Source organism: Eretmochelys imbricata, chromosome 10 (genome assembly GCF_965152235.1).
Source record: "Eretmochelys imbricata isolate rEreImb1 chromosome 10, rEreImb1.hap1, whole genome shotgun sequence".
NCBI classification, from domain to species: domain Eukaryota; kingdom Metazoa; phylum Chordata; order Testudines; family Cheloniidae; genus Eretmochelys; species Eretmochelys imbricata.
In genome coordinates, this window is record NC_135581.1 from 16,767,590 (window position 1) to 16,781,419 (window position 13,830).

Sequence of the window (13,830 nt, forward strand, 5' to 3'; positions counted from 1 at the left end):
ATGCTCTTGTCTTACCTTGGGTCTGCAATTCCTCCAGGTGCAAAGGGAAGTGTTTGTCTTTATTGTTTTATTGCAGCAATTGAAAGCCAGCACACTTGTAGATATAGCAGCTGCTGCTGAAAGCTTCACTAAAGAATGCACTTTCCTTTTGGAAGCTGGCAGGTAAGACTACTCGCACAGATGGCAGAAGCGTACGTAATAAAAACTTGCTGATGGGCTGTACTGACTGCAGCTGTGATGTGAATTCTTCTTGGTCAGCCCTGAACGTGAATAAAAGTGCAGCATTCTGCAGCAATGTTACAACGTTGTTCCATACAAATCCTTAGCTGATGTAAAATTTGAGACAGGAGTAAATTTGGGTCTACACTAAGGGACATATTTGTTTTGAGAAATAATTTGAAATATACCTTCAGTTTAGAGACAAACAGTGTACCAGTTCATGCAACGTTGCAACATTATACCAGCTGAGGACCAAGAATGCTGCTGCCCATTTAAAGACAAGGAGGGCTGAATATCCCCAAATAATGCCAAACTGGCCACAGTTTGTGTCTGTCAAATTTATTGAGGAATAACTCACAAGGTGACGTGTTTGGGTTAATACAAAATGAAGCAAGAGCTCGTAAAAACTGAAATCTAATTCTAAGTAATGTTCATTACGGTTTAAGTTTTGAAAACTTGTTTTTGTTACTTTAGCAAGGATAAACAGGGTAACAGCAAAAAGACAACCCAGATAAACAAACAGCACTTTATTAAACTAAGTATCTTTGAGATACACGAGGTTACTATTTAAGTAAAGATGTTTAGTATTTACCCTCCCCCAGAAAAAGTTCACAGAATTTACATAGTCAAAGAGTGAAAATTGGTAAGCAAAACAGACTTGCAAAAACACTCGAACACTAAGCCCCTAATCCGCACCTCTTGTCGGATGGAAGGAGAATGAGGAAGGTATCCCTTCTGAATAACTTATCAAAACATGTAAGAGTTTAGACCAGTGGTCCCCAAGCTTTTTTGCCCTCCCTCTTCCCTCCCCCCATCTGATCCGCAAACCACACTCACCCATCCTGGGAGCTGCGATCAGGAGCTGGAGCTGGGGCTGGGCACCACGGTCACGAGTGAAGCCAGTGCTGCAGCTGGGGACGTGGTCGGGGCCAACAGCAGAACTTGGTGGCACTCCCTCTCTGCCCCACATGGGGGCTGGCCCTGGCCCTGTTGTGCTCCCCAGAACGTTCCTCCCCATCCTCTTAGGGGGTCCGACCCATAGTTTGGGAACCACTGGTTTAGGCTATTAAATATTATACATAGTAAAACTTCCTTTACCTTGCTTTTCCAACAACAGATATATTTAACATGGTGCAGGCGTAGTTCTTTACCACACAGATATTTTGATAACCACTGTTAAGGTTTAAAAATATTTTTCCAGTATTCAAACATGTGTTACCTTGTGTTGCTGTGCTTTCCCATTTCCCAAGTGCAAAAACATCCAACTGCTGCAGTCAGGTTGTTCCCCTTTGATTAAATTCTAACACCAACAGTTATAATCTCAAAACACACTTCCTCCTTGCACAAAACTGCCCCAATTTTATTGCGAATTATTGCTTTTATAGCAACAGGACTGGACGCTGTAGTGTGTTTGGAAGATTTCTCACCATGCCCTGTACACTTAGCATGACAGTGAATTGACTACAGGTTAAGATACTGTTACTATGCATTTTACAGCAACAACCAAAGAGGCATATTGAGTCTCAATTTCCATAAACAACGCACAAAGCTTGAGTATTTGAAAGGAAAACAAAAAATTATAATTCAGAACAGTACAAGTAAGTGCATATCAAGGAAGACAGGAAGCTGGGAAAGTCCTGTTCATTCGCTCTTTGTGTTCTTGTTAGAAGGGTCCAAGACAGGAGGACTACTTTGTAGCAAACTGTTTCCATTAGCTTCTTGCTTCTTTACCAGGCTGCTGTATAATGAGAAGAATGGTCAAATTTACTGGGTTTTGCTTCCACAGGAGATTGTTGAGATCTTACCCAACACAAAGAAAGTTGAGCAATATGGGGGTTGACAAACCTATTACCTAGCATTTCTAGAGCAACTATTATTGAATTATCTGGGTGCTCTCCCAGCAATTATCTCATAGGATCCAGGGATCCATGTATGGGGATCGGCTTGATACATGTCGTTCACTTACCCTCAAAGATCTGCAATGAATATGATGAAATTTTTTTAGCTTTGGCTGTATAATGTGGAACAACCCTCATGTGGACAAAGGAGGGGAAATTTTTTGGAGCATCGGGTGATATAAAAGACCTAGCAGAACGATTCCACTGAAGCCATGCTGCCGGAGAACAGGAGTGGCAACAAGCTTTGGAGCCAGCGCAAAGACAGGACTTCTGCCTGATAATCCTATGTTTTGGCATTCCCTTAGGAGTCACAGGTGGTTCTGTTTGTCCTCCGATATCGAAGGGACACTGCCCTGCAGATGCCAAATCTGAGGAAAATCCTCTGATGGAACCCTCAGTTTTATTCCCTACAGGTCTGCCTTCTGCTGGATGGGGGATTTGGACCCTAGAAAGTAGTACTACATGGATACAGCTAGTCCCCAATAGTAATAGAAGCAGGCTATAGGTGGCACTCCGGCTTAATCCTCTTTAGCTCCTCTTACAAGACAGAATGCACATGTAACACTGTGACTTAGGCCCTCATTTACAATACAAATACATTCTAGTCTGCTGGACCATTTATAATACAGTTGTCCCTGACCCAGTTAAAACATGCTTCCAATCTGTAATATAGACAGGACCTTAACTGTGTTTTGCAGAGTGGACAAGGCTTTAGCTCAGTTATGGAACACAGTCAAGGTCCTGTCTGCACTACAAAATGGAACAGTATTGTAACCAGGTATCCTGACTTAGTTGCATTTGTAGAGGAGCCCCAAGAAAACACCATCCCAGCCACTACGGATGAAGAAGCCCTCTATACTAACATTCCACACAAAGATGGACTACAAGCCGTCAGGAACAGTATACCCGATAATGTCACGGCAAACCTGGTGGCTGAACTTTGTGACTTTGTCCTCACCCATAACTATTTCACATTTGGGGACAATGTATACTTTCAAATCAGTGGCACTGCTATGGGTACCCGCATGGCCCCACAGAATGCCAACATTTTTATGGCTGACTTAGAACAACGCTTCCTCAGCTCTCGTCCCCTAATGCCCCTACTCTACTTGCGCTACATTGATGACAACTTCAACATCTGGACCCATGGAAAAGAAGCCCTTGAGGAATTCCACCATGATTTCAACAATTTCCATCCCACCATCAACCTCAGCCTGGACCAGTCCACACAAGAGATCCACTTCCTGGACACTATGGTGCTAATAAGCGATGGTCACATAAACACCACCCTATGCCGGAAACCTACTGACCGCTATACTTACCTACATGCCTCCAGCTTTCATTCAGACCACACCACACGATCCATTGTCTACAGCCAAGCTCTACGATACAATCGCATTTGCTCCAACTCCTCAGACAGAGACAAACACCTACAAGATCTCTATCAAGCGTTCTTACAACTACAATACCCACCTGCTGAAGTGAAGAAACAGATTGACAGAGCCAGAAGAGTACCCACAAGTTACCTACTACAGGACAGGCCCAAAGAAGAAAATAACAGAACGGCACTAGCCATCACCTTCAGCCCCCAACTAAAACCTCTCCAGCACATCATCAAGGATCTACAACCTATCCTGAAGGACGACCCATCACTCTCACAGATCTTGGGAGACAGGCCAGTCCTTGCTTACAGAAAGCTCCCCAACCTGAAGCAAATACTCACCAGCAACCACACACCACACAACAAAAACACTAACCCAGGAACCTATCCTTGCAACAAAGGCTGTTGCCAACTGTGCCCACATATCAATTCAGGGGACACCATCATAGGGCGTAATCACACCAGCCACACTATCAGAGGCTCATTCACCTGCACATCTACCAATGTGATATATGCCACCATGTGCCAGCAATGCTCCTCTGCCATGTACATTGGCCAATCTGGACAGTCTCTACGTAAAAGAATAAATGGACACAAATCAGATGTCAAGAATTATAACATTCAAAAACCAGTCAGAGAACACTTCAATCTCTCTGGTCACTCGATTACAGACCTAAAAGTGGCAATTCTTCATCAAAAAAACTTCAAAAACAGACTCCGAGACTGCTGAATTGGAATTAATTTGCAAACTGGACACCATTAACTTAGGCTTGAATAAAGACTGGGAGTGCATGTGTCATTACACAAAGTAAAACTACTTCCCCATGTTTATTTCCCCCCTACTGTTCCTCACATGTTCTTGTCAACTGCTGGAAATGGCCACCTTGATTATCACTACAAAAGGGTTTTTTTCCTCTCCTGCTGGTAATAGCTCACCTTACCTGATCCCTCTCATTACAGTGTGTATGGTAACACCCATTGTTTCATGTTCTCTGTGTATATAAAATCTCCCCACTGTATTTTCCACTGCATGCATCCGATGAAGTAAGCTGTAGCTCACGAAAGCTTATGCTCAAATAAATCTGTTAGTCTCTAAGGTGCCACAAGTACTCCTTTTCTTTTTGCCAAGACTTTTTGCATCTTAGCTCTGGTCTACACTACAGAATTACTTTGGTATAACTACGTCACTCAGGGATGTGAATAATCCACACCCAAGCGACATAGTTATATCAATCTAAGAGCTGGTGTAAACAGCGCTATGTCAGCGGGAGAGTTTCTCCCGATTAACTAAGATGATGGGAAAAGCTCTCTCCCGTTGTCTTAGAGCGTCTTCATTAAAGTTCTACAGTGATACAGCTGTGCTGATACAGCGTTTTGAAATTTTGACCTGCCCTTACAGAAAGGTGATTGTGTAATTAAAAAGAACACTGTCATGTCAAATCTGACCAAAGTTAAGTTACAGGTTTCATAAAACAGGCTTTTACAAAACCTAACACTAACAGAAATATTTCCACAATTTTTTAAAAGGCTTTCTTGTTTTGCTTTTAAAATAGATATTTATTTGCAACGGTTGCCTCAAAAGCATTGCATAATTGTGGTAATGCAGAAGAACCAGAAAGCAAAATTGACTAGAAAATGGCTATAAAAGTAAAAGTATTCTATTTTCTTCTTCCAAGTCGAGAAGTGAACACACACTGTGCATAGGTAAGAGGAAATTAAATTGTTAAAGTTCTTTCAATTTAGTAAACTAAAGAATTACTAACTGTTACATAATGATCAAGAATACCACAGGAATCAAATGACTGAAACCCAAACCATGGCTAAAGTTCTACAAGAGCCTCGTTTAGTAATAGGGAAAAGATGAAAAGCATGAACTGAACAGTCAGGATTTTTAAAAGCTTTCCCAGACCATGTGTTTCTTTACAGGGGCTTAATCCTTTCTATTTGGTACGTTCAAGCCTTTAATATTTAAAGCAGCTACATAACCCTGTTTATTTGTTGCTGTGTTTTAAAAGCTGAATAATTTTATCTGTTTGATATGAGGTTACATTAATACATGCAATTATACAAAGCAATTTTGATAACTATTTTTTCCTCCTCTTCCGTAAGTAGAAAATAGAGCCAGAGTATTATTAATATTAATTCTACTAAAATATAAACGTATATTATTGGCTAGACAGATATCTGCTGCATATTAATGGTCAGAGTAACATGCTATACTGACCAAGAACGATGAGTTTATTATCCTAAGTTAATCACAAGGTAACCAATGATGAGCCACAGCTTGACATTACAGAACAGATCAATATGTTAATACTTACTTTGGAGTATGCCAGTAGTTGATTAGCGTTGAAAGAGCTATGTAGCAAATACTCAGTACTCCAGAAACTGCCAATGAAAGGACGCCCAGGCCACACAGCACACAAAGAAGGGCTATGCCACCTACTGATATTACAACACCTAGTAAGAGAGAATTAGTTTATTTACACAAATACATATACAAGTATACACACTAGATCCAGGAGATCTACTGCCACCCCAAATTCAAACTACCAGTGAAAATGATGTAGCACAACAACTAGCTGATTTGTTCACAGTGTAGGAGTTGAAGGCCCGATAGTCCCCATCCACAGGAAATCCTGAGGGCTACAGGGGAAGAAATCTCCATGAGGTTCTCCTTGCAGAGTTTTCCCCTGATAATTCTCATGGGGTGGTGCTGGCCCCACAGGTGGAGTAGCCTGTGGGGCCAGCCCCCAAATTTCATTCATCTTCTAGGCTCCATGCAGATCCCAAAGGATTGGGGGGAAGGAGGGGGCTAGGATCTTCTGCACAGAAGCTCTGTGCCACCCCAGCAGCTCTGGCCACAATTTGGCTGTGGAAAATAACTCCACTGGGGCAGCACTGTCATGACCTCCCTTAATTGCTGTCTTTTTACAGGGGGTTCCCCCACCATGGAAAGATAATACATCATCTTTCTGCTCTGAGCTCCATAGGGCTGATTAGCAAACAATATACATCCTGCCCCAAGTCAGACCCTGGTCTGTCCCTTCTCTTCCAAGTGGATCCCCTGGCTCACAGAGAGCTTTCCATGGGGAATCCTTGGAGAGGAATAATCAGGCCCAAAGTTTATTTGGTGGTGGACAGTAGATCTGGAAGTATCCTTGAGAAAAGTAGTTTTAATACATGACATTTGTTACAGTCCAGAAGGAAAAACAAAACTATTTGCTCTTCTAAATGTGCTCTTGCTAAATCTCTTTGAAGGCCAGAGATTAAAGCTATCCATGGCAAGGATAAATGGATTAAACAGTGTACAGTGTTGGGATTATCTGCGCCCAAGACAGGAAAATCCTTTCTCCCTTTTTAATTAGAATACTATTCTGGTATTAAAAGACTGTTGCTGTTTCTGAAAGTAGAGACATGCACAAAAAGATCATTACGATTTGCTCGCACCAAGAACTTCTGCAGATGAGAGATAAGAGAAATGAAAATCCTTGAAGTAAATAACTTTGTCCTAGAAGTTACTGATCTTTGTAGTAAGGAAATAAATAGATAAAGAAAATACCTTCAAGGACGACAACCCCCATACAGGCTACTATGGTTGTTGAAATCACAAATATCAGAAAGACTGCAACAGGAATAGCAGATACTGCAATAAACACCAACAGTGACAGGGCAACAAAAGGATGATCATCTAAGTACTGGCCAACTCGAGAGTTCATAAAAGAAACAACCTGTAAATGATTGAAAGAAAAAAGGCAGAATTAGATCAAATTTTAATTTTTTTAAAGTCTGTATTACCCGAGAAAGGGGTCAAAACCATTTTAGTGACATTATGGGTACAAACATTTCATAAGTATGTAAGTCGATGAATTAATTTCAGAGGCAGTGGCCATCCTGTTTCAAAAGTATGAGCGTCTGTCTGTTTAGGTACTTCTAGGGCACTCATCAACATAGTGTCTGAATGCTTCAAAAATTCTACAGTGAACACATCAAAGGAAAGTTTCTTCAACACATGTTGAAACAAAGGTAGAGATCACAATGGATTTAGCAAGGCAGATCATGTATTTTAGTATCTAAAAACTTGACAGTGAAGTGAAAACAACTAAGAAAGATCAGTAGGCGGTGAAGATTCCTCAGCGATAGCTTAAAATAATTTACAAGGAATATCCTGTTAATTGTGATACTGATAAACTTCAAACACATGCATACTAAAATAAGTATCAAAAACCAAAATGGTAAATGAAACATGCAGGTCCATGGTATAACACAACCGATTTCAGTGGAGTTTTACCAGCTACAATTTTGATCCAATGAGCTATGTTTGTTTAAAAATCTGAAAATCTTCAAATCCTTCCTCACCTATAAACTGGCAATCTTCCCCTCCTCTATATGTGAGGACACTACAAGCTCATCTACATTGGAAAGTTGTACTGCTTTAATTATATCAGTATAGTTAAAAAGATATAATCCTCTTAGTGTGGATGCAGTTATATTGGTATAAAGGTGCTTTATACTAGTATGGCTTTTCCCATATAGGAGATGGAATAACTATATCACAAAAGTCACTTTTATATTGGTGTAACTGTGTCCACTCTAGGTTTTTTTACTAGTATAACTATACTGATTAAAAAAAAAAAAAATCCCTAGTGAAAACAGTTATACCAGTAAAGCTACCTCTTTCATGGCTGAAGATGTGGGAGGAGAGAACTCCCTGTAGCCAGACGGCACGAAAGGAAGACAACAGCCCTGCTGTATCTAGAAAAGATATGCACTAAGTGTTTTTAAAGCCCTGACTGTGCCCAGAAAGGTTACTGTCATTTGAAGCTCGCATAATTACCCCCTTCAAATAATTAAACCTTATAAAGATATACTGATTTTTTTTAGCAGATTTCTGTTTTACTCCTCCAACACTGAAAAATCAACGGGAAAAAAATACTATGTTGGTGGATCACAGCAAAATAGAGCTGCTGCCCAAAATTGACCAGGGCCCAATCCTGCTTTCCTGGAAGCCAATAAAAGTTTTGCCACTGATTTCCAAAGGCCCAGAATTAGTCCCTCTCTCTGTTAAGTCATGGGGCAATGCATATGCAATACCTGTGAGGAGTCTACGCAAAAATTAAATCTAAAATTAATGCTTACACAAAAATGGTCCATGTGTTTCCTACCACACACACAGCAGCTGGGAGAAGATCAATTTCTTTAGGTAGAACATCAATTTCTTTATCCTGTGTTTTGGTGTGAACGCACCAGAGAGGTAATGACATAGTACTAAGAATAAGAAAATCTGAGTTCCAGATCACTTAATCTATGCTCCAGTTTCCTTGTCTGTAAAATGTGGATAATACTTGCCACCTACTTTACTGAGCTGTTGTGAATTTTACTATTTGTGAGGCATTCAGATGCTACAGTAATGAGTACCACAGAAATGCCTCTAATTTTTTGTAAGTGTCTTGTTCCTTTTGAGTCCTCTTATTAAGAGAAGGAACTCATTTTCTCTCTGGAATTCAATATTAGTTTTATAATTAAATGTCATTATCATACAACCATAAAATAAAATTGGGCATGATGTTCCAGCAATGATGAAAGGAGAAGTATTCTATGAACATGCTCTGTAAAATTATAAAATAATCCGAAACCCACATTGGAGTTGGTGTGGATGGTTTGCATCATGAAGTGCCACTGTTTCTGTAGTTCTTGCATTTCTTTTGACATTTTGGTGCCTTCAGTGTTGGTCTTGAATCCTCTTCTGGAGAATTAATGCTTTTTTAGCCATCCACCCTACTTAAAAGTTAAGATAAAATTACGAACAGGCTTGGGCATGGTTATGTGAAAATTTTTCTTGTTTGAAACAGAAATATTTAGTTTATTATAGATTTTAATGTTACATGTAAAACATATAAAATGTAATGTAGTAATCTAAATTCCTGATAACTCTCCTGAGACATCCCCAAGTCCAGAAAGATTATTTCTCATTGTTCAAGTATCACGAATATAAAATGTCTCTGACCTTCTTAATTTATATCATAAATCCTGTACTTAACAGTAATAATGTACCCAAATACCCGTAGGAACTCAGTTCTATCTATTTAAGCATTATACCACATTCATTTCTGCCTGAACAACTAATAATTTCTGAAGGTTACATTAATGAGGATATATGCACCTGTATATGGCCTCATATCTACAGCTAAAATCAAACACCATTCAACATTACAAATTAATGTATAGAGCAGAGGGAAGCTGCTTTCAAACAGTTTGAACATACATTATAAGCTCCTGAAACTTAAAGGGACAGCATCAACTTAAAATTGCATATCTGAAAGTTTATCCTATTATTCCTGAAAGGAACACTATAATTGAAAGATTAGAAAACATTTTACCTTTAGTTTTCTGAAAGTTTACCTTGAAATTTTACATCACTTTGTCTATAATCAATTTCACCACACAGTACTCAGTTTCCTCTTGTTTGTATAAGCCTTTCACACAGCAAGAAGGGGGAAAAAAATTGAAGTGGAAGATGTAAATCTTGGCAGAGGGATAGTACATGAAACTACTTTTAATCTTTGAACTGACTAGATTTCAAATTGACTATATCTCCTTGCATGTTCACTTTTTTTAAAATTACACAATTAGCGCTGTTCCACGTGAGGTTTCAAATGTGTTTTACCAGTAGATTAAATTTAAAATATAGTCAGTGTCTTCCAAAATCACGTTTCCTTTGAAATTTAAAAGCAAAGTACGATATTATTTTTTAGAGTAACAGCCGTGTTAGTCTGTATTCGCAAAAAGAAAAGGAATACTTGTGGCACCTTAGAGACTAACCAATTTATTTGAGCATAAGCTTTCGTGAGCTATAGCTCACTTCATCGGATGCATAGTATCTTTTAGCGAATATTATTTTTACTGACAAACCATGAGTTCAAAAACATTATTAGGGCTGATGCAATCACAATGGGAAGTTATAAAATTAAGTATTCAATAATTAGCAGAAGTGTGGATCTAAATTCTATTATCCTAGTTGTTAATGTTAAGAGGGGAAACCTACCAGGTACTATTACAAAAACTGCCTACGAGCCCTGACAAAAATTCTTATTAAGTATTGTCTGAGAGTCTCCAGAGACTTATTCTATCTAGAATGAAACTAATGCTCTGTAGTTTGAAAAATATATAGTAGTGATGAGAGGCTCCAAGATGCATGTACTGATATGGTCTGTAGGAGGAGATTTCTCTCTGCCTATTTCAGCATTCAAATTAAGCCATGTCTACACTACAGTGACTATAGTTGCATAGCTATGGTGCCCTGACTAAGGCTATGTCTACACTACACAGCTTTTAGCGACATGGCTGTGTCATTTCAGCTGCGCCGCTAAAAGGGTTTGTCGGCAGGAGAGAGAGCTCTTCTGCCAACAAAAAACTTCCAACCCCAATGCGCAGCGTTTGCTTTGCTGGCAGGAGAGTGCTCCTGCCACCAAAGCGCTGTTCACACCGGCGCTTGTCGTCCGCAAAACTTTTGTCTTTCAGGGTGTGTGGTTTTTTTACACCTCTGAAAGACAAACGTTTCGTGGTTCAGTTGCCAGTGTAGACAAAGCCTAACACCGTAGCACAGACACGGGTTTTTCTGTCGCTGCAGAAAACACCACCAGAAAACAGAAAACACCACCATAGGTGCTGGAACTAAGGATTCTGACTTGAAGTGGTTTCCATCATATACAGGGATTACAGTGTGGTTCAACAGCTCTCAGCACCCCTGAACTCCACCTCCTTGAGTAACAGAGCTAGGTCTAGGGAAAGCATCCTTTGATTGACCTAGCTGTGTATATATACAGTGAGGGTTTGGTCGGCAAGTCCGCACCGAGGCTTTGATTGGCATTGCTGTGGCACTGGGCTGTGGATTTTTCACCCCCCTAAATGCCTTGGCTGTACTGACCTAAATTTTAAGTGTAGCTCAAGCTTAATGGGCAGCGTGGGCTGGTTCCTCGGGGGAGCACACACACTGCTGGGGCTGGGGGTCCAGGAGAAGAGACTGGAACAGACAGAGACAGGAGGCCCCGTTGGGGACGGAGCTCTCTTGCAGAGCGGCGGGCGCGAGGAGAAAGGCTTTGGGGGCAAAACCGTCCCAGACACCCCCTCCCCGCGCTCTGGCACGCCGAGGAGGGGCGCCAGGGAGCGGGAGTTCCCCGGAGCTGGGAGCAGCAGCTGGGCTGGGCCCCGAGAAGGGCGGGGAGGGGACTGACGGTGGGACAAGCCTCTTCCTGGGGACCAGGCGGGCTGGCCTCTCCCGGCGGCTCGGCGGGCACGGGGGGCGGGATCCCCACCCCTGCCGCCGCCGCCCGATGCCAGGGGCCGGGCGGCTTCCCGCCTCCGGGCGAGGAGGCTTCTCGCGAAGTCCCCAGCGGGCGGCGCGCGGCCCAGGCGGCGCCGATCCCCCTACCTCAGAGGCCGGCTCCCCATTCCAGCCGCGGCAGCCGCCTCCGCGCCCCCTCCAGCCTCCGCCCGGCTCGGCCTGGCAGGCGGATGCTGCGTCTGGGACAGCCGGGCCTGCAGGCAGCTGACGAGCGAGGCGGGGCTGCGGCTGCTGCTGCGGCTGCTGCTGCTGCTTGCAACTGCCACTTCCCCCGGCTGGGTTGGGAGGCGCCGCTGCTGTGATGTGCAACAGGCCGCTCCCAAAGCAGATGCCTCCTGCCTACGTGTGAAAGCTAAAATAAGGACGTGGGGGGCGGGGCGGCACAGGACCTGAGGAGACACTGTCGGTGCTGGTCTAGCAGGCCCATCACATACAAGGCACTTCCATGGGCCCGGCATGTTCACATACAACATGGCACGGTTGCAGCCGCACATGTGGCACTGGTGTGTCTCCAGAGAACATTGCCTGCCCGTGCCATAGTATGGGGGTGGGGGGTGCACACCGCTGGCAGGATCAGAGGGAGTGGAGCGGGGGAAGGCCAATCGGATACACCAAATGCAAACGTCTTGCTCAGCCCATGCCAGTGCCTTGTGTGGAAACATAGCAAGCCCATGACAATGTCATGTATGGAGCACACAAGTGCCATGCGTGACAAGTCCTTTCCAGTGTTACCTATAGAGACACCCCAGTGCCACACGTGTTGGCACACCAGTGCCACATATGTGAACATGCAAGGCTCATGTAAATGCCTTGTGTGTGTGTAAAAAGAAAAGGAGTACTTGTGGCACCTTAGAGACTAACCAATTTATTTGAGCATGAGCTTTCGTGAGCTACAGCTCACTTCATCAGATGCATACCGTGGAAACTGCAGCAGACTTTATATATACACAGAGAATATGAAACAATACCTCCTCCCACCCCACTGTCCTGCTGGTAATAGCTTATCTAAAGTGATCATCAGGTTGGGCCATTTCCAGCACAAATCCAGGTTTTCTCACCCTCCACCCCCCCACACAAATTCACTCTCCTGCTGGTGATAGCCCATCCAAAGTGACAACTCTTTACACAATGTGCATGATAATCAAGTTGGGCCATTTCCTGCACAAATCCAGGTTCTCTCACTCCCTCACCCCCCTCCAAAAACCCACCCCCATACACACACAAACTCACTCTCCTGCTGGTAATAGCTCATCCAAACTGACCACTCTCCAAGTTTAAATCCAAGTTTAACCAGAACATCTGGGAGGGGGGGGGGGGTGTAGGAAAAAACAAGAGGAAATAGGCTACCTTGCATAATGACTTAGCCACTCCCAGTCTCTATTTAAGCCTAAATTAATAGTATCCAATTTGCAAATGAATTCCAATTCAGCAGTTTCTCGCTGGAGTCTGGATTTGAAGTTTTTTTGTTTTAAGATAGCGACCTTCATGTCTGTGATTGCGTGACCAGAGAGATTGAAGTGTTCTCCGACTGGTTTATGAATGTTATAATTCTTGACATCTGATTTGTGTCCATTTATTCTTTTACGTAGAGACTGTCCAGTTTGACCAATGTAAATGGCAGAGGGGCATTGCTGGCACATGATGGCATATATCACATTGGTGGATGTGCAGGTGAACGAGCCTCTGATAGTGTGGCTGATGTTATTAGGCCCTGTGATGGTGTCCCCTGAATAGATATGTGGGCACAGCTGGCAACGGGCTTTGTTGCAAGGACAGATTCCTGGGTTAGTGGTTCTGTTGTGTGGTGTGTGGTTGTTGGTGAGTATTTGCTTCAGGTTGCGGGGCTGTCTGTAGGCAAGGACTGGCCTGTCTCCCAAGATTTGTGAGAGTGTTGGGTCATCCTTTAGGATAGGTTGTAGATCCTTAATAATGCGTTGGAGGGGTTTTAGTTGGGGGCTGAAGGTGACGGCTAGTGGCGTTCTGTTATT

General features: G+C 42.7%; 1 protein-coding gene across 8 annotated transcripts; it reads right to left on the reverse strand.

Annotated features, from left to right (window-relative positions):
* Positions 1-731: 731 nt before the first annotated feature.
* LDAF1 (lipid droplet assembly factor 1) lies at positions 732-12,065 on the reverse strand. Of its 8 annotated transcripts, none has more exons than XM_077828409.1 (7): positions 11,930-12,063; positions 9,901-9,974; positions 9,139-9,276; positions 8,173-8,253; positions 7,061-7,229; positions 5,820-5,958; positions 732-1,957 (listed from the first exon to the last, which is right to left on the reverse strand). In XM_077828409.1, the coding sequence occupies exons 3-7, from the start codon at positions 9,208-9,210 to the stop codon at positions 1,861-1,863; spliced, it is 558 nt and encodes a 185-aa protein (XP_077684535.1). In that variant the 5' UTR covers positions 9,211-9,276; positions 9,901-9,974; positions 11,930-12,063; the 3' UTR covers positions 732-1,860. The 8 variants fall into 8 exon arrangements, with proteins under 8 accessions (XP_077684535.1, XP_077684532.1, XP_077684536.1 ...); XM_077828406.1 differs by having other exon boundaries at positions 9,139-9,279; XM_077828410.1 differs by having other exon boundaries at positions 9,879-9,974.
* Between the last annotated feature and the right edge of the window lie 1,765 nt (positions 12,066-13,830).

Bases quoted from the DNA above. Each gene is read 5' to 3' on its own strand.
- LDAF1 (XM_077828408.1), bottom strand. From the start codon at position 9,210: ATGTCAAAAGAAATGCAAGAACTACAGAAACAGTGGCACTTCATGATG. The intron at 8,254-9,138 runs GTGGGTTTCGGA...TATCTTTTCTAG, and splicing joins CCATCCACACCAACTCCAAT to ATACAGCAGGGCTGTTGTCT. The intron at 7,230-8,172 runs GTAGCTTTACTG...AATCATTTACAG, and splicing joins CATCTTCAGCCATGAAAGAG to GTTGTTTCTTTTATGAACTC.